Here is a 19,719-nt window from a genome sequence, read left to right on the forward strand (position 1 = left end):
AAGAATGAGATTTAACAAACCTCCCTAAACTTGGAATTCAGAGTTTTGTCGAGGGGGGGAGGAGAGGAGAAAAATTATTGTTTTATCTTTTGTAATAAGGTAAAGGTTCCCCCACACATGCGTGCTAGTCATTTCCAACTCTAGGGGCCGGTGCTCATCTCCGTTTCAAAGCCGAAGAGCCAGCGCTTGTCCGAGGATGTCTCCGTGGTCATGTGGCCGGCATGACTAGACGCCAAAGGCGCACGGAATGCTGTTACCTTCCCACCGTAGTGGTTCCTATTTTTCTACTTGCATTTTTACATGCTTTCGAACTGCTAGGTTGGCAGAAGCTGGGACGAGTAACAGGCACTCTGTTATGTGGCACTCGGGATTCGACCTGCCAAACTGCCGACCATCTGATCGACAAGCTCAGCGTCCTAACCCACTGAGCCACCACGTCCCTGTATCTTTTGTAATAGAAACATTTAAATAAGTGATATTTAAAAATCATAAATCTTCATAGGAGAGTCTAGTCATTTCAGTGTGATATATGTAGTACAATATAAGAACCATTTCCCCTTTGTTTAGTACAGGAACAGATTGTTCCTGAAGAAGTCCTAAACAGAAGATCTTTTTTTCCACCCTGGGGAAAAAAGTTTTCCCAGCCCTTTAACAGTGTTTCTTACACAATTTTAAATGCTAAGAATTGTGGATAAGCGTACTATATTTTCCAGTTCTTAGGAGAAAAGAAATTAGCTTTTCAACAAGGGTTTACCAAGCAAGCTCTTAATGTATGTATGTTCACTTACCACCTGAAACTATAAGAGGATCTTATTTCTTCTCTTTCCCCCCTTGTGCTCATTGTCATAAATTCACAGATTGTACATAGCTTAAATGACCACAAGGAGGCATTATGTGACAGTTTTTTTGTCTCATTTGGAACTTGTCAAACATAGATAGCCAGAACCTATGGGGTTCTATGGGTTCATGTCCTCTATTGGGAATCAGATATATGGGTCTTTGCGCTTTCGATAACAGCATGCTAGTTTTAGGAGTTGCATCAAAATATATATTAGAATAATATATACAGTCCACCTTCCCTATTCAGAGGAGAGAAGTACAGATGTTACATAATGTTATGCCCTCGTATCCAGGTTTTTCATGACTTCCATCTCTACAAAAAATAGTTCGTCTCCAATAATCCAACTATTTCATCATTTTCATTTTAAAAGTGTAATTTTGTATTAAATGTTTTTCAGCTTCCTTGGAAATCTCTGACTAGCATCATTGAATATTATTATATGTGGAAAACCACAGATAGATATATTCAGCAGGTAATTTTTTTGCATTTATAACATTTATAAAGTACAGTATGATATGAAACAATATCAAACATTTTTAAGAGGAGACTTTCAGACATTACGAAATCCCTACATAAAAAGGTGCAGCTAAATGGAAATGTACGTGTAGCATAAAGCCTCCATCCTCGCTCTTCTCCAGATGTCTCTGTTTTTGTAGTTGTGTAACACATTTCTGTCCTTTCATTAAGCTCTACATGCCTGGATGTGCTCAATGCACGGGGGCTGGGAAGTTAGATGGTGTGTGAGACGTTGCTATTGAGCTTTTATTGAGTTTGATTTTTGGCTACTATTCTAGATTTTTATACTTTTGTTGCTGTTGTGTTTTGTATTGTTTGTAGTGTTTTGTTAGTCACCAGGGGTCGCATCTGTGAGGTTGCAATGTAATTTGAGCAAACAAATAAATCTGGAGGACACTGGGTTGAGGAAGGCCATGTTCGGTTACCATGCATAATAATTTCAAAGTACTAATTCCTATAATTTCATTTCCCCCCCCAAGAGGATTAATTAGGCCTGAAGACATTCAATACTTAGAGTAATTGAAACATGTTGCCCTGAATCCAGAATAACTGTTACACAAAAATGGATTTTTATGGGAGGGCAAAACATCAGGAATTTTACCAATTCATTGTCATCATGCCGGGATATATTTCAGGCTATTCTGGAGGTTTTCCTAATTAGAATTCTCTTTCCTGGATCTCTGGATTCAGGCCTTTTTCATTTAAATATTTCAGTTACACTTCCTGAAAATTGGTCTCTTGCCATTAATGGCAGTTATGCAAAGTTTACATCGCCCTAGCCAAAGTTGTATAACAAATGAAGATAAGAAATCATAGTTTGATCTAACTTATTTGAATGGTTTATGATTAGTTTTGTAAATGATATGTGATTTACAGTTTCAGGATCCAGGCATAGCTGAGAAAGATAATTTCTTGTCTTTTATTTTCTTCCTCTTGCAAACAGAATAAAAAGGGGTATACACATGCCCAAAGTCCTTCTACAGCTTGATTTCAATCACCTAAATCCTGGGAGACTGTGAAACTAAGGCATTGTTATTGCCTTTCTCCATAAAACTATACAATGTCATTGCTGCTCACTCTTTAGCATGAGCCATTTCAAAATAGTAATTGAAAATCACATTATACTTATTTCTTCTACTTCGGCTGTTTGTGATCTAATAGATACATATTTTTTCAACTTATTGTTTAAATCTTCTAATCTGTTTCAATTAATCTATTAAAGAAGCAGTTAAGAAACAGATTGTTCCATATTGTCGCTACATACATAGTGGAGGCATTGTGAAAAAGCTTATCAGAAGTTGGTGTATAACTAAATTTTGCACCAATTAGCTTTCCTTAAATTCAGTTAAAACAGAACATTATAAATTATTCTCATTTAAACTGATTTCTTCCCAATAAATCCATGTGTGATATCATTAATTATATCCTATAAAATACATTTATATTTTATATTATAAATATATATCTTAAATATATAGATATATAAAATATATTTTCTGGGGGTGTCTTAGCAAGAGGTGAGTCGATGTTAATATGATCAATTTTAAAGGTATGTCTGCCCTAGGTGTTTTCAGATGGGAAATCTAACAGTGATTATGATACATTATTTTTAATGTATTTTTATATACTGAGTCTGTCCCCCAAACCTGAAATTAATATAGACTTCATTATTTAATAAAAGTTTTAATGCATATATGTATGAGTGTATATGTATTGTAGTAATGATTGCATTTACTTAGTACATTTCAGTAATTACTTTAGCAATAATCCAACTTTACTGTATTTCTGTTATTGTAAAAACTCACTGTAAAGAGTTCTATAATGTTCCTTCCCTTGGATAACTCCCAGGGTTTTTGTTGATAAGCTTTTAAACATAAGCAACAGACCTGGTCTTGACATTATTGACTTTTCAGATGTGTAGAACAGGGGTCGGCAACCTAAAAAAGAAAAAGAGCCACTGGGAACCGGTTCCATCACAAATTAAAAAAAGAGGGAGCCGCGTGCGTGTGTCCATGCACGCGCATGCGCAAAAAGGTTTTTTGCGCATGCGCGGACGCACGCGGCTGCCATTTTTTAAAAAATGAGATGGAACCGGTTCCCGGTTGCCCGATGGCGACGGCCCGTCTGCAAAGCTGCCGCTTTCGGCAGCTTTGCAGACGGGCCGTGGCAGCTTCCGCAAAGAGCGGCGCCCCTGCCCATTCCGAGAGGTGCGCGCGCACCTCTCCGAACGACCGGAGGTGCACGCGTACCTCCGCGCGAATGGGCAGCGGTGCCGCTCTTTCAGGAAGCCCGCCGCGGCCCGTCTGTGAAGCTGCCGAAAGCGGCAGCTTAGCAAACGGGCTGCGGCAGCTTCCGCAAAGAGCGGCGCCCCTGCCCATTCCGAGAGGTGCGCGCGCACCTCTCCGAACGACCGGAGGTGCGCGCGTACCTCCGCGCGAATGGGCAGCGGTGCCGCTCTTTCAGGAAGCCCGCCGCGGCCCGTCTGTGAAGCTGCCGAAAGCGGCAGCTTAGCAAACGGGCTGCGGCAGCTTCCGCAAAGAGCGGCGCCCCTGCCCATTCCGAGAGGTGCGCGCGCACCTCTCCGAACGACCGGAGGTGCGCGCGTACCTCCGCGCGAATGGGCAGCGGTGCCGCTCTTTCAGGAAGCCCGCCGCGGCCCGTCTGTGAAGCTGCCGAAAGCGGCAGCTTAGCAAACGGGCTGCGGCAGCTTCCGCAAAGAGCGGCGCCCCTGCCCATTCCGAGAGGTGCGCGCGCACCTCTCCGAACGACCGGAGTTGCGCGCGCACCTCCCCAAACCTTTGGGGAGGTGCGCGCGTACCTCCGTGCGAAGGGGCAGCGGCGCCGCTCTTTCAGGAAGCTGCCGAAAGCGGCAGCTTCCTGAAAGAGCGGCACCGCTGCCCGTTCGCGCGGAGGTACGCGCGCACCTCCGGTCGTTCGGAGAGGTGCGCGCGCACCTCTCGGAATGGGCAGGGGCGCCGCTCTTTGCGGAAGCTGCCGCGGCCCGTCTGCTAAGCTGCCGCTTTCGGCAGCTTCACAGACGGGCCGCGGCGGGCTTCCTGAAAGAGCGGCACCGCTGCCCATTCGCGCGGAGGTACGCGCGCACCTCCCCAAAGGTTTGGGGAGGTGCGCGTGCACCTCTCCAAACGGGCGGTGCCACTCTCCATTTGGAGAGGTGCGCGCGCACCACTGCCCGTTGGAAGAGGTGCGTGCGCACCGGGCGGCTGGGAGCCGCAAGAGACGGCTCAAAGAGCCGCATGCGGCTCCGGAGCCGCAGGTTGCCGGCCTGTGGTGTAGAACCTTATAGGAACTGTCCTTGGCCAACCTCAATTTCCCTTATGCTTCCTAGATACAAATATACAGAAACAAACCCACATTTCATTGAATGCAAGTTCAGCTTAAATTTGTGCAAGAATTTTTTAGCTCAAGCTATATTGTCAATTCAGAGAAACTCCATCTTTAAATAGAGATGTTATTAATATTTTTAAATAAATTTTATTAAAAGTTTAAAAAAAGATAAAATCTTAACACAAGCTAATAGAGAATAGAGAAAACTAAAAGAAGGAAAAAAAATCAAAAGTGCGGGAAGAAAAGATAAAAAGAAATAGAAGCTTCTAATTTCCTTTGCAGCAAATATAAGCATGATTACAAAATTATCTCTTACTTTGTGGTTACAAAAAAAACCTCACTTTTTTCCATTATCCAATTTTTGTTCTAATCAAATTTGCAAGTCATGAGTGCACTTTTTGTATTTCATGCAAAAACTCTATAAACATTTTCCTTTCTTGAATCAAGGAAGTGCATTTCGCTATCTTTGCAAGAAATGTTATTAAATTGACATACTGCTTTCTTCTTATGGGATGCCTACAGTGACTGGATGATTCTTAAAACAGCAAAGTTTTCATTAAGGCTGCTATTTTTAAGTTTAAATTAAACTAAATTATCGAGACCCACTGAGAAGAATCCAACTATGAATACTCAAGTGAATAGCAAACCTGGTACAATTTGATTGTATCTAGAAGTGTCACTACAGCATAATCCTTTCCTTGAGTTCCTCTGCAGCCAAATCTCCATGGAAAGAGGCCTTGGAAGCCTCTGATACAAGTCTTAGACTAAGCAGTTTATTGTAATTGTTTGCACAACATTTTAATGTTAACATTGTGTTAGACACTAAATTATATTCATCTTTTCTATTAGAAACGTCTAAAAGCTGCTGAAGCAGAGAGCAAATTGAAACAAGTTTACATACCAACTTAGTAAGTACAACAAACACTAATATCTTTATTTTAAAATTAATGTCATTGCGTAGACAATAAATCTTAGTTTTTTATTGAAGAAACAGAATAAGCATTCATAAAACTTTATTTTAATATTTAACAAACTTTGGTAAAATCCAGTAAGACCCAGACTCAAGTTGACATTAATAAGATAATTTTTGACTACCTTTTATGTTAAAGTATTACTCATGGCCTTTTCAGCTGCAGTTGAGTTTTAATTATAATTGTAACTCCAAAGTAACTGACTTTAATGGGATGCATTACTAAGCAATATAGAATTTAATAAAGAATTATAACTCAGATTATTTCTTTTTTATATATAATAATTTGTATTAAGATTGAATTTTTATCGATGCACACATAAGCAGTAGTCAAGTTTCAGGCTGGATTACAGCATTGAGGTGGCATTAATCGTGCTTCTGGGTAGCCCCTGGCAGGCCCAGGATAGGGAAGTGCATTCATTGTACCCCTCCTTGCAGATCATGGTATCCTTCTGGTGCTAACTTAGGAGGTTGAGAGTGGGGGCATAGGTTCTCCTCCATCCTCTGAAACCAGTTCCAGTCAGTGTTGGTAGGGAGTGAAGAGTATAGTCCCGGTCCTCTGTTTTGCAAGGCTCCACAGGACTTTATTCTCCCCTGCTTCTATTAAATGTCTGTGCAGAGCTCTTTGTTGAGACCATTCAGTAGTATGGAGTTAATATCATCTGTATGCTTATTATGTCATTTATATACCTCTACTCTGGACTGTCCAAGGCTGTTGAGGCTCTTTTCCAGTGTTTGGAGGGTTTGAGGGTCTGGCTAGGCAAGAAACAGACTTTGGCTCAACTCTTAACAAGATCGAATGACTGTGGATTTAAGACCCCACCCTCAGTCTAGAGATTTTCTACTGTTATCATAGATAGAGAACTCTCCCAGATAGTTAATATTTAACTTGAAGATCTGGTGCCAGTTGGGGTCCAAAAAAACCTTTGCACAAATCCTTGTTGTGTACCAGTTGTGCCCATTCCTAGATCAGTAGTTATTGCTCACAGTCATTCATGCCTTAGTCACTTCCTGGTTGAACTATTGCAATATAGTCCAAAATGTAGTGGTGCATGCAATGATAGTATACCATGATACATACATGTGACATTACTACATTACTACTGGATCACAGTAGGCTTTTAAATGTAGTTGAGGATGCTGGATGCTATCTTTAAAACCCTGCATGGTTATTTCTGTTTCTTGTAGTCCTCCCACTACTGGCAAGGCAGGCATGCTTCTTTCTGAGAAGCTACATCACTTAGTGGGAGTTACTTGAAGGTTTAGATTACAGCTAAATTTTATTTTACAAAATTCAAAAATCATTCTACCAAATATTGACACAAACCCTTATACATATAGTGTTTGCTCAGATGTATTTAAGCATCTAATCAAAGAAGAATCAAACAAGCTATATGTCTTTGTTAGAATGCTATTTATGGACTATTTGCAGCTGTAGTCAAAGTAATCTTAGATTTGTTTATTTATTTTTTTCTTCATTCACAACCAGCCCAATTCAGCATCTGATTTTGAGACATTATGAAAATCAGTATTTTCCAACCAGATCCTAGAAAACTACTAAGTTTGCTACAAGGAACTATTCTAGGATTATAAATGTAACATTCTTTCTCCCCATTTTTATATTTGTAAGAAAAATGTAAATGTAAAAATTGTAAAGCTTTTTTGTTAACATATTTGCTTTAAAACTTAGTTTATTCTATTGAAGTAAGAACTTGGCCATTTTAAAGAATTTTGTTCATGAAAGTGTTGATGGCATTTCAATTGTTTTATTATGCTGAACATATTTTCTTAATGATAATTGCTGCTCAACAGGAGTTAATTTTTCCAGTGTTTTCATTCATATCTCAAACGTAGAATAGAATTGTGACTAAATTAAATCAATTAATTTGCTTAAGTACTGTAAGATTGGGAGAATCTGTGGGTTACCCAGAAGTAATTTTTGTATTCTCTTCTTTAAAGAAAAAAAAATGTAAATAAGGGTCCAAAGATTGTTAGATCTGATATAAACACATCTTTATAGGCAGTATAAATTAAAGTGAAAAGTAATAAGGAACTAACAGCATCTTTGGTGACCGCCCCCCCCGACGCTTGGGGAGCCACGGGCGCTTTTAATACAGTTTCATATTTTATATTAAATTGAAGCCACTGTTTTGTCAAACTCTTGAGTAACTTTTAAGGCTATTTGACCCTGATTAGTTCATTTGGAAAATGTTTTTCACATCCATGGGAAAGTTTATATTCTGTGCATATCGGCATCTCGGGTTAACCAAGTTATTCCATCCTTAATGATGGGGGGTGAGGTGTTACCCCCCGTCGATAGGGCTCGCAACTTGGGCGTCCTCCTGGATTCACGGCTCAATTTTGAAGACCATATAGGAGCCGTGACCAGGGGGGCTTTTGCCCAGGTTCGCCTGGTGCGCCAGTTGCGTCCCTATCTGGACCGAGACGCCCTACGCACAGTTACTCATGCGCTTGTGACCTCCCGTTTGGACTACTGTAACGCTCTCTACATGGGGCTGCCCTTGAAGACCACTCGGAGGCTTCAACTGGTGCAGAATGCGGCCGCGCGAGTTGTAATGGGGGTTTCCCGATACTCCCATGTAACACCTCTACTCCGCGAGCTGCATTGGCTTCCGGTTGCCCTCCGGGTGAAATTCAAGGTGCTGGTTATCACCTATAAAGCCCTACATGGCCTGGGTCCGGGATATCTGAGGGAACACCTGCTGCCGGCATCAAATGCCCTTCGCCCAGTGCGCTCCCACAGGGAGGGTCTGCTCAGGGTCCCGCCGGTAAGAGACTGCCGGCGGGTGACACCCAGGGATAGGGCCTTCTCGGTGGGAGCGCCTGCCCTCTGGAACCAGCTGCCGGTGGAGCTGAGAACTGCCCCCGACCTTCGATCATTCCGCCGGGGCCTGAAGACCTGGCTCTTCGAGCTCTCGGGCCCAGACTGAGGAGGAATTTTTAATTTGGGGTTCTTTTTAACTGACTACAGGGTTAATTTAATATTTTTTAATTTGGTTCTTAATTTTTGTATTTTGGATTTTTTAATTTCCTGTAAACCGCCCTGAGTCCTCAGGGAATAGGGCGGTATATAAATATAACTAAATAAATAAATAAATAAATAAATATTACATCTCATGTTTGTAATAAATTTGGAATACAGAACAGATTGTGTTCTGCCTGTGACCCTCAATAGTAATTGATACAGTTTTACTCAGCCCAGGTCCCCTCCCGTCCTCAGTTGTACTTGGACAGCAGCCACAGATCCAGTGGCCTGATACAATGGCCATATTAACAAGGAATATTGTGAGCTGAAGCACACCTGTAGCCATGAGGTTAGAGAAGAGTGCAGTTCAGAATAACTGCTAGATGCCACTCTGAGATGTGGTTGGCTGGGGTATTCTGAGAGGAGAAGTCCACAGGTCTTAAAGTTACCAAGGTTGTACATACCTGCTTTATACCATCTAATTCAGTATTTTTTATAGCAGTCAGAAAACTTTCTTCCATAGTAAATAGAACTCTGCTGTATCCAGTGTGGTAGAAAAATTACAGCTTTTTGAGAAAATCTGAGCATTTCAAACATGCTTTGGCATTTTCATAGAAAATACATAGTAGCGTTTACCTGTACTCTTGACAATTATAGAAGCAATAGAGATGTGTGGATCAGTGATTTGATTCAATTTGATGCGGAAAATCAAGTTGATTTAACAGTTTGATTCAAATGTATTTGATTCAGATCATATTATCCATCTGAACCAGTCAGTTTGGCTTACAGCTCAGTTGAGTTGCCAACAAACCTTGGAATCAAACTATCACATAGTTCTTGTAGTTAGTTAAGAATTTTTTTAAAAAATGTTTCTGCCATATAGCTCACACTATTAATCCATGTATAAATCATTTTAAAGCAACAAACCGAATCCCAGTCAGATATCCAGCAATAATGGAAAACCAAGTGCCATGAATGGGGCAGTTGGAGCACCACACCAGACTCAGAACTCACTAATAGGCCGTGCTTGTGAAAGTTGCTACAGTAAGTAAAAGTGTGTATTTGTGTGTACGTGTGTCCTCAGAGATTTAAATGGAATCCTTTCTTCTGGAAGGAGCTTCCTCATAAAAGGGTGAATGTGAAGTGAATAGAGAAATCCAGTCACAAAAAGTTCTGTGTATACATCATTCATCAAGAGTTTTAAGTATATATCAGTATATGTACTGTACATCATGTGTAAAGAGAGAGTGCACTTAGTGTACTATTTTTGAAGAAGTATATTGTCATCTTGTGCCTCTATATTTATGTGTAAATGTATTAGTAAATATCCTACATAGATTGACTAGATGTTATTTTCTTCTTCTTTTAGTCACACAGTCGCATCAGTGGTATTCCTGGGGTCCACCCAACATGCAGTGTAGATTATGTGCACCATGTTGGATTTATTGGAAAAAGTATGGTGGCCTTAAAATGCCAACTCTAACAAATGAAGATAGATTTTCACCTAATCAAACCACAGAGGTAATGTTTCTTTGCTTATGGTTGTTAGCACCTTTGCTATTTCTTCTTAATTCATTAATGCACATTTTCCTTTTTAAAGGTAGTGTACATTTTAAAATTACATTTAAACAATTGTATGACTTACTCAGCTAACTTTTACAAGTTTTGTGTTTGCTACTAAATTTCAGTACTTCCCAATTTAGCACCTTCCAAATATGTTGCGTTTATATCTACATCTTAGTAATGTATTTATTTAGGGACATATATTTAGGGAAAGATTATATAGATGTAATATCTCTCAAGGGACGCGGTGGCTCAGTGGGTTAGGACACTGAGCTTGTCGATGAGAAGGTCGGCAGTTTGGCGGGTCGAATCCCAAGTGCTGCGTAACAGAGTGAGCACCTGTTACTTGTCCCAGCTTCTGCCCACCTAGCAGTTCGAAAGCACATAAAAATGCAAGTAGAAAAATAGGGACCACTCCGCTGGGAAGGTAACAGCGTTCCGTGCACCTTTGGCGTCTAGTCATGCCGGCCACATGACCACGGAGACGTCCTAGGGACAAGCGCTGGCTCTTCGGCTTTGAACCGGAGATGAGCACCGGCCCCTAGAGTCGGAAACGACTAGCTCTGTTTAAGAGCTGACTGATTGTGAACTTTTCATTTTACAATAAATTTACGTGCAGTCAAGATGATATGGAACCAATAGGAAAATATATACATATAGATAACAATAACAATAGAGTTGGAAGGGACCTTTGAGGTCTTCTAGTCCAACACCCTTCTCAGGCAGGAAACCCTATACCATTTCAGACAAATGGTTGTCCAGTCTCTTCTTAAAAGCTTCCAGATATAGTATATAGATATAAATATTATCTGTATATGTATACACACACACACACACACACACACACACACACAGTCTGCCTAACTTCCATTCATTCAGCGACTGAAGTTACGATGGTATTGAAGAAAATAGACTTACAACTGCTCTTTAAAAGTTTCAGCTGCTGCAATATTCCTATGATCATGTGAACAAAATTCAGGCCTACCTGCATTTATGACCACTGCCCTTGCTTCACTGCCCTCCCGATTGTAGAGTCAAAATGGAAGCAGTCCTGTACCTTCTTCCAAGAATGGCTTAGACCTGGGTGGGCCCTCATCTAATTACTGTTCGTTCAACAGGAGTAACAGGGACTGCTGGAACTGCCATCATGAAGTGGGTTGATCAGGTGGTGTTTTGCTCAATGATTGGTCCTTTAAACAAAGGCTACCTGTTTATATATTATATATTTAGCACAAATCAAAAGTATGTGAATAGTCCAGACAGCACTTGGCTTGGTAAAGGCACTTGTGGAAAAAAAATATTAGAATTAGTAGTTGATCACAAATGGAATGAATCAGCAATGTGATATGTCTGCGGAAACAAGAAATGCAACATACTTTCCAATTTGTGATAAACGCTAGATTTACTTTATTCTGTTGTGTTTTTTTTCCATCCCTCTCAAATATTGTATCCATTCTGGGCATTACATTTTTAAAATGGTTTCAAACTAATTGGAACAGAATCTGAGAAGGACAGTGAGGGTGATTTGGAAACAAGATATCAAGTATTACGCAGAGAGATTAAAAGAAACCTGGATATGTTTAGCTGTAAGAATAAAAAATTGAGGGGAGATGTAACAGCACTCTTTGAGCACTTGAAAGTTAATCATAGAGAAGACAGCAAACATGTCTTTTTCATAATTCCAGAGTGCAGGCCACTGGAGAATTGATTCAGAACTGAGCAACATTAGCAAGAAAGTTTTCACAGTAAAAGCTGTTTGAAAGAGAAATGGGTTACCACTGTGGCTATTTCTTCAATGATAGGCTTCAGTTCACTGACTGAGTTCATTTGAACCTAGACAGACATATGTTGGGGAAGTTTTTCTGGGAAGTAGTTGATGGGAGTGCAGAGACTAAGAACATTGGAACCTCCTGTTGGATATTGCAAACTCTCCACTCAGCCTGAGCCTGTCTCTTGTAAAGCTCCTTTCCGTGGAATGAACTTCTAGGTTTGTTTTTGATCATTTCAGAGGTCCATCATAGATGGGGATCGATGCATAGAGGAGATTCCAGGCAGAAATGTGTTAAATTTGATGTCATTTTTATTGTTGTTGCTATTATTGTTGCTATTTATTAAATGTATATGTCACCAAACTACCAACAACTCTGGCAGTTATAGATTAAAACATTAAAAACAAGAAAAGAAATGCCATGATAGACCAAAAAAACGAAGGGTAAAATGTATAACTGCTCATCTCAAACCACTGACTCTGGGTGGCAGTGTTGTTATTATTGTTATTATTTGTTTCAGGATTCATGCGTCCGAACACATATGTCACGACAAGCAACTCAGGGCATACCAGTCCGGAACACTGGTAGTCCAAAATCTGCAGTGAAGACACGTCAATCTTTCTTTCTTCATACTACATACTTGACTAAACTTGCCCGCCAGGTTTGCAGAAATACCTTACAACTGAAGCGAGCTGCAAGAAGACCTTTTGCCCTCATTAACTGTGCTGCCATTAGGGCAGAATGTAAGATGTTTCTAAATTCTTAGTTTAATATATCATTATTCCAGCCACTTTCTGTTGTCTTTTTTTGTCCATTATTATTATTATTAATATTATTTTGGCAATAAACATATTTCTGTCTGTATTCCCTTTGTGTTAATTTTATTTTCATTTGTCTTGTCACCAAAGAAAATTTTCTAAAACTAATGTAAGATTATAGAAAAAGTAAATTTATTACTTACTGAATAATAAAATAGGTTTCTAAAGCAAATAATGGGCAGACTATCCTAGATTTGTGCGCCTGCTTCAGATCCTTTTGCCATGTATTTGCTTTAATTTCTCAATATTTAATTTATCTGGTGGAAAACAGGCTCACAAACTATTTCTTGGTATAATGTGGAGATGCCTTTGAATTGATTTTAGATCCAAACATATGACTCATTGAAATTATAAAAAAAAATCCCATTAGTTTAAGAATGAATATTCATGGAAAATATTCAGAGTAATGGCACTGCACTTTATCACTACCTTCTCTACTGGAAAAGCATGAAAGCAGGCCCAGAAGACTTTTTGAAAGACATACATGAGGGCAAATTTCAGGATAATTTTATGAGTTGTCCTAATGGCACAAAACGGTTCATCACAAGAAATGAACTGTTTTTGAGGTCGCTGTAGGTTCTTGACATATGTTAATAACTTTGTATAATGACAATATCAAAAAATAGGACCCCTGTCACGTAAGATGTCCCAAAGGTGAATCCTTTCCTTTTTGTACATTTTGTGTTTTTCAGTTCACTTCCTCATCATTGGTCAGCTAATTGTTGTCATATGATTTTCACATTTCTGAGCGAGGGAGAAGGGAATCAAAACTGAGAGGATTTTTTCATTATCGTTTTACTGGAAAGTGACTGAATAGACAGAGTTGCTGGTTTACATTATTTTTTTAACATTTTATTTTATTCATAAATTTTATGTGGCCACTCATCTCACAAACAGGTGACTCTGTGTGGTGTGCAAGAGTTAAAAACAATGTATACCAAACGGGGGGGACGATATTCCATAAAGTGGGTACCCCAGTAAAAAAGGGTCACTGCCTAGGACCCGCCAACTGTAGCTCCTTAGCCAACGGGAGCCAGAGCGTAACCCTTTCTGCTAGATCTGGTAAGATGGGTAGATGAGGGAACCACAAAGGTCAAAGAGAGTATCTTGAATTGGACCGAGAAACAGATTGGTAACCAGGACAGCTTATGGAGCAAAGGTGTAATATGTGTTCTAGAAGAAAAGGTACCTGTGCTGCTGAGTTTTACATTAGCTGAAGCTTCTGGGAAGTCTTCAAGGGCAGATCTATGTACAATGCATTACAATTGGCAGGGAGGTGACTAGAATTATTAAAAAATGTGAATGTTTTTTGAAGCAAAGGGGATAAAGTAGTAGTATTTTAATTGTTGAACACTTTTTTTCTGAACTGTTCGGGAAAAATTTAAGACTATTTTATTTTTAAGCCTTTCCCCATGCGTTTATTTCTTTTTACAAAACATACGTCTCACACTTTTTTTCATTTATTTAAACTTTTCATGAATAGCTTTTATTTTAAAGTGGGTAACACTTTTTATGTAATGAAATCCTTTTCTATTGTGAAAAAGGAAGAATTAATTCTAGGCATACAACACAAAACTTACCATGTGGTATATTAGTGAATGTGAGACTGAGGAGGGAGAGATACCTTGATCCAAAGTCTGTTCCTATTTCTCTGAGCAGGACATACAAGCTTTTCTGACACTTCTACTACCCTTCTTTTGTTCTTCAAAACCAGGTTAACTTATATCCAGTGGGATGTGATCAGCAATGCCCAAATGGACTAGTAATAAACTGCTATACAACATAGAATAGTTTGTAAACATTAACTTATATAATTCATGTTAAGTTGTATCATTAATATTCTTACAAGAGCTGGGTTAGGACTATTGCAGTTGGATCCATTTATAGAGATTTGGATCTTGTACAATGTGACAAGAATCTATCACAAATGAACATACATTCAGACAACAAATTAAAATTGTTAAGCTTTGAAATATTTTATAAACCATGAGAGATTGAGATGGATAGATTGTAAATAATATGCAATATTATTTAATCTGTTGCAATGTATTTCATTGTTCATGTTCTATTCCTTTATTTTTTTCTTATTGTGGATACTGGCACACAAAATCGGTGTCACTATTGTTGACAATTATGCCATGGCATCAAATTAATAAGATGTACTGAGTATGAGCAAATTCTGAGAGCCTAAAAGTGTGTAAGTTTAGTTTGCATGTCACTTCATGTTTTCCTTTGATTCCATGATTTTTTTGGGGGGGGGCTTTCTTCAGAATAGTGCAGTTATCTTTTTTTACTATTATATTTTATTTATTTATTTATTTATTTATTTGCAAAAGGAAAAGAAAGGTATACTGTTAAGCCAGTCATAATGTCTGGAGCTCAAGGGAAATAATGAGTAAACATTCACAAGTTTGTTCCTCCAAAAATATTCTGTCTTGAAATGCCATCATTGAAAACTGCTATTTACATACTTTAGATGTTTCTCTACAGTACTATCAAACAATCCTGAAAGTTGTACTGTTGGCAAAAGGTTTTAAGTAGTTAATATTGATCCAGCATCTGGCAGACCATAATATAAGAATTAGTGGCATACAGTATATTTCACTTCAATTACAAATTGCACCAATTGGTTTTAGAATGTTGAAAAGTAGATATTCTTTTTAGGTATCTTTTTTAATGAAAATCTCTAAAATGATTGAAACAGACTGGTTCCTTTGAGTAACCTTTCCTTAGGTGTTCAAGCTACGTGCTAGCTGTATATTGGAAAATGAGCATGGTTTTAAAATTGGAGGCATAACCTGCATTATGCTGGTGATGCTACCACGGTAGATAGAAATCATATGATTTGCAAACTAGTAATAAAAGTCAAGAAGCACAGTGAAAAAAGGGACAAGGATTAAATATAAAAATCAAGCTAATAACAATAAATGTGAGAGCTAATTTGGTGCGATGGTTAAGGAATCACACTAAAAACGGCAAGACAGTTCTAGATACGCTTTAGGCACAAAGCTAGCTGGGTGACCTTAGGCCATTCCCTTTTTCTCAGCCCTCAGAAGCAGGCAATGGCAAACCACTTTTGAAATCTTGCCAAGAAAATTGCAGGGACTTCTCTAGACAGTTGCCAGGACTCAAGACTGCCTTGAAGGGACCAACATATAATGACAGTAAGTACAGTAAGGAGTCTTAGAACTGATAAGATACTGAAGTAGATAGTTTGTGTTAGGATCAACTATAAAGGAGTCAGATGTCAAGAAATATTTTGCAGACAATTGGAAGGGTAACCGGTCTTGGAAAATACAGTCAAATGCTGTGGTGTGTCCACCTTCAAAGAAAAGAATCAGGCATTGAAACTATCTCAATGACTGCTTAGCATTGTCACTGATTAAATGGCATATAATCAAGACTACAGAAAAAAGAATTTGGTACCTCAGGAATTTGCACAAATGGCAGTGCCATGGGAATGTCTAGTACTAGGAAAGTGTTAACATCGAGCTATGATCTGTGATTCTCACTGAATCAAGCATGGTGCAGAAATCTCCCTGTGTAATATGTGAAAGTGCCAAATTTTTGCTATCCGTATACCTTTACTTAAATCTTTTTCCCATTCATTCTTTTAATGTGTGTTGCCAAAGAATCTCCCTGAGCTTGTAAAATGTCAAAATGAAGAATTAGTTGAAAATAAAGATGATGAACAGTAATAACAGAGAGAGCACCTTCAGATGAATAGAAGGCAAGTGCAAATGTAGGAGGTCAAACTAGAGGAATAAGTTAGCAATGGAAATAATTTAGTTTGCCAATTTTCAGTATAAAATTGATCTGTAATGAAGTTTATTACATTTGAGAGTGAAGACTTGCATACTGATGTGTTTTTTAAAAGCTTTTTTAAGAGCATTCTCGAAGTTATAAGTATATGTTTGAAGATAAGCTTTTGCAAAAGATTAAAATGGCTGCAGTAAATCCTGGACCCCTCAGCTTTGGCATAAATGCAATTATATTCTAACTTTGCAAGTAAAAATATGCCCAAATATCTCCAAAACATTAAACATAGGAATTACTGTTTGCATCTTAAGCTGTTTGTGCATATATTTGCACAAACTTTTACGAAGCAGTATTCATAACATTCTACAGATTTAACACTTTTGGCAGCAATGTCATCATAGTAAAACATGAATGCACAGTGCATAGTCACCTGTATCCCAAAATGGTTGATACCAATGAATGAATGGGGAATGTCCAGAAGGGCGTTATTGCTTTTAAAATATTGTAAATGTAAATATTGTAAATATCTCTCCAGAGAAACTGGTGACAAAAAATATGTTCGGATCCAGTGTTTTAAAAATATATGAGGGGAATGGGAGAAATTCTTTCCTGCTATGTCCCTCAAATGCATACTTGCACGAGCACACACAAATACATACACACATACACACACACACAAATACATGAACAGATGAATAAACAATAAAGAAAATAACGAGGAAACTTGAATTAGACCACACCTAGGGCAAATTAACTTGTTCCACTTTGTTCTTGTTGTTAGCTGCAAAATCGTGTCCGACCCATCGTGACCCCATGGATAACGTTCCTCTAGGCCTTCCTGTTCTCTACCATCTTCTGGAGTCCATTTAAGTTCATGCCTACTGCTTCAGGGACTCCATCCAGCGACCTCATTCTCTGTCGTCCCATTCTTCTCTTGCCCTCAATCTTTCCTAGCATTAGGCTCTTCTCCAGTGAGTCCTTCTCATTAGGTGGCCAAAGTATTTGAGTTTCAAATTCAGGATCTGGCCTTCTAAAGAGCAGTCAGGGTTGATCTCCTCTAGGACTGACTGATTTGGTCCCCTTGCAGTCCAGCGGACTCCCAGGAGTCTTCTCCAGCACCATAGTTCAAAGGCCTCAATTCTTTGGTGCTCAGCTTTTCTTATGGTCCAACTTTCACATCCATACATTGCAACTGGGAAGACCATAGCCTTGACTATACGCACTTTTGGCAGGATGATGTCTCTGCTTTTTAGTGTGCTGACTAGATTTGCCATGGCTTTCCTCCATAGGACCAATCGTCTTTTAATTTCTTGGCTACACTCCCCATCTGCGGTGATCTTGGAGCCCAGGAAAATAAAATCTGTCACTACCTCCATTTCCTCCCCATCTATTTGCCAGGAATTGAGAGGGCCGGATGCTATGATCTTGGTTTTCTTAATGTTAAGTTTCAAGCCAACTTTAGCACTCCTTCACTTGCAACAAGAGGCTCTTTAGTTCCTCTTCACGTTCAGACATTAGTGTGGTATCATCTGCATATCTCAGGTTGTTGATATTTCTCCCAGCAATCTTAATTCCAACTTTACATTCATGTAGCCCTGCCTTTCTCATGATGTGCTCTGCATATAAGTTAAACAGGCAGGGTGACAGTATACAGCCTTGCCGGACTCCTTTTCCAATTTTGAACCAATCAGTGGTTCCGTGTCCAGTTCTCACTGTTGCTTCTTGACCCGCATATAGGTTTCTCAAGAGACAAAGGAAATGGTCTGGTACTCCCACCTCTTTAAGAACTTGCCACAGTTTGTTGTAATCCACACAATCAAAGGCTTTAGCATAGTCAATGAAGCAGAAGTAGATGTTTTTCTGGAACTCCCTAGCTTTCTCCATGATCCAGCGTATGTTGGCAATTTGATCTCTAGTTCCTCTGCCTCTTCAAAATCCTGCCTGTACTTCTGGTAGTCCTCGATCCACATACTGCTGGAGTCTAGCTTGTAGGATTTTAAGCATAACTTTACTAGCATGTGAAATGAGTGCAATGGTGCGATAGTTTGAACATTCTTTGGCACCGCCTTTCTTTGGAATTGGAATGTAAACTGATCTTTTCCAATCCTGTGGCCACTGTTGAGTTTTCCAAATTTGCTGGCAAATTGAGTGTAGCACTTTTACTGCATCGTCTTTTAAGATTTTGAATAGCTCAGCTGGAATACTGTCACCTCCACTAGCTTTGTTGTTGCTCCTAAGTCTCATTTCACTTCATATTCTATCTAGGATGTCTGGCTCAAGGTCAGTGACCACCTCATCGTGGTTATCAGGGATGTTAAGCTCATTCTTGTATAGTTCTTCTGTGTAATTTTGCCACCTCTTCTTAATCTCTTCTGCCTCTGCTAGGTCCCTGCCATTTTGGTCCTTTATCATGCCCAGCTTTGCATGAAACGTTCCCTTCATCTTTCCAATTTTCTTGAAGAGATCTCTGGTCCTCCCTATTCTATTGTTTTCTTCTATTTCTTTGCACTGTTCATTTAAGAAGGCATTCTTATCTCTTCTAGCTATTATCTGGAATTCTGAATTCAATTGGGTGTATCTTTTTCTCCCTTGCCTTTCACTTCTCTGCTTTCCTCAGCTATTTGAAAAGCTTCTTCAGACACTCATTTTGCTTTCTTGCATTTCTTTTTCTTTGGGATGGTTTTAGTTGCTACCTCTTGTACAATGTTGCGAATCTCCGTCCATAGTTCTTCAGGCACTCTGTCTATCAGATCTAATTCCTTAAATCTATTTGTCACCTCTACTGTATATTCATCAGGGATATGATTTAGTTCATACCTGAGTGGACTAGTGCTTTTCCCTACTTTCTTCAGTTTAAGCCTAAACTTTGCAATGAGAAGCTCATGGTCTGAGCCACAGTCAGCTCCTCGTCTTGTTTTTACTGACTGTATAGAACTTTGGCTGCAAAGCACATAGTCAATCTGATTTCTGTGTTGACCATCTGATGATGTCCATGTGTAGAGCCATCTCTTGCGTTGTTGGAAAAGAGTGTTTGCTATGACCATCGTATTCTCTTGACAAAATTCTATCAGCATGTACTCCAAGGCCAAACTTGCCTGTTATTCCAGTTACCTTTTGGCTTCCTACTTTAGCATTCCAATCCCCCATAATGA

At 39.2% G+C, this 19,719-nt stretch overlaps 1 protein-coding gene across 1 annotated transcript in view; it reads left to right on the forward strand.

Annotated features, from left to right (window-relative positions):
* The window catches only part of MTA3 (metastasis associated 1 family member 3), a gene marked incomplete at its 3' end in the record, with an annotated part of 136,863 nt that overhangs the window by 60,902 nt on the left and 56,242 nt on the right, over window positions 1–19,719 (forward strand). The window contains exons 10-14 of the mRNA XM_083348346.1: window positions 1,239–1,313; window positions 5,552–5,610; window positions 9,578–9,702; window positions 10,028–10,179; window positions 12,511–12,733. Of these exons, the coding sequence (XP_083204472.1) occupies window positions 1,239–1,313; window positions 5,552–5,610; window positions 9,578–9,702; window positions 10,028–10,179; window positions 12,511–12,733 (634 nt within the window). The remainder of the gene's footprint in view (window positions 1–1,238; window positions 1,314–5,551; window positions 5,611–9,577; window positions 9,703–10,027; window positions 10,180–12,510; window positions 12,734–19,719) is intronic.

This window comes from Vipera ursinii, assembly GCF_947247035.1.
Source record: "Vipera ursinii genome assembly, chromosome: 1".
Taxonomy (NCBI): Eukaryota; Metazoa; Chordata; class Lepidosauria; order Squamata; family Viperidae; genus Vipera; species Vipera ursinii.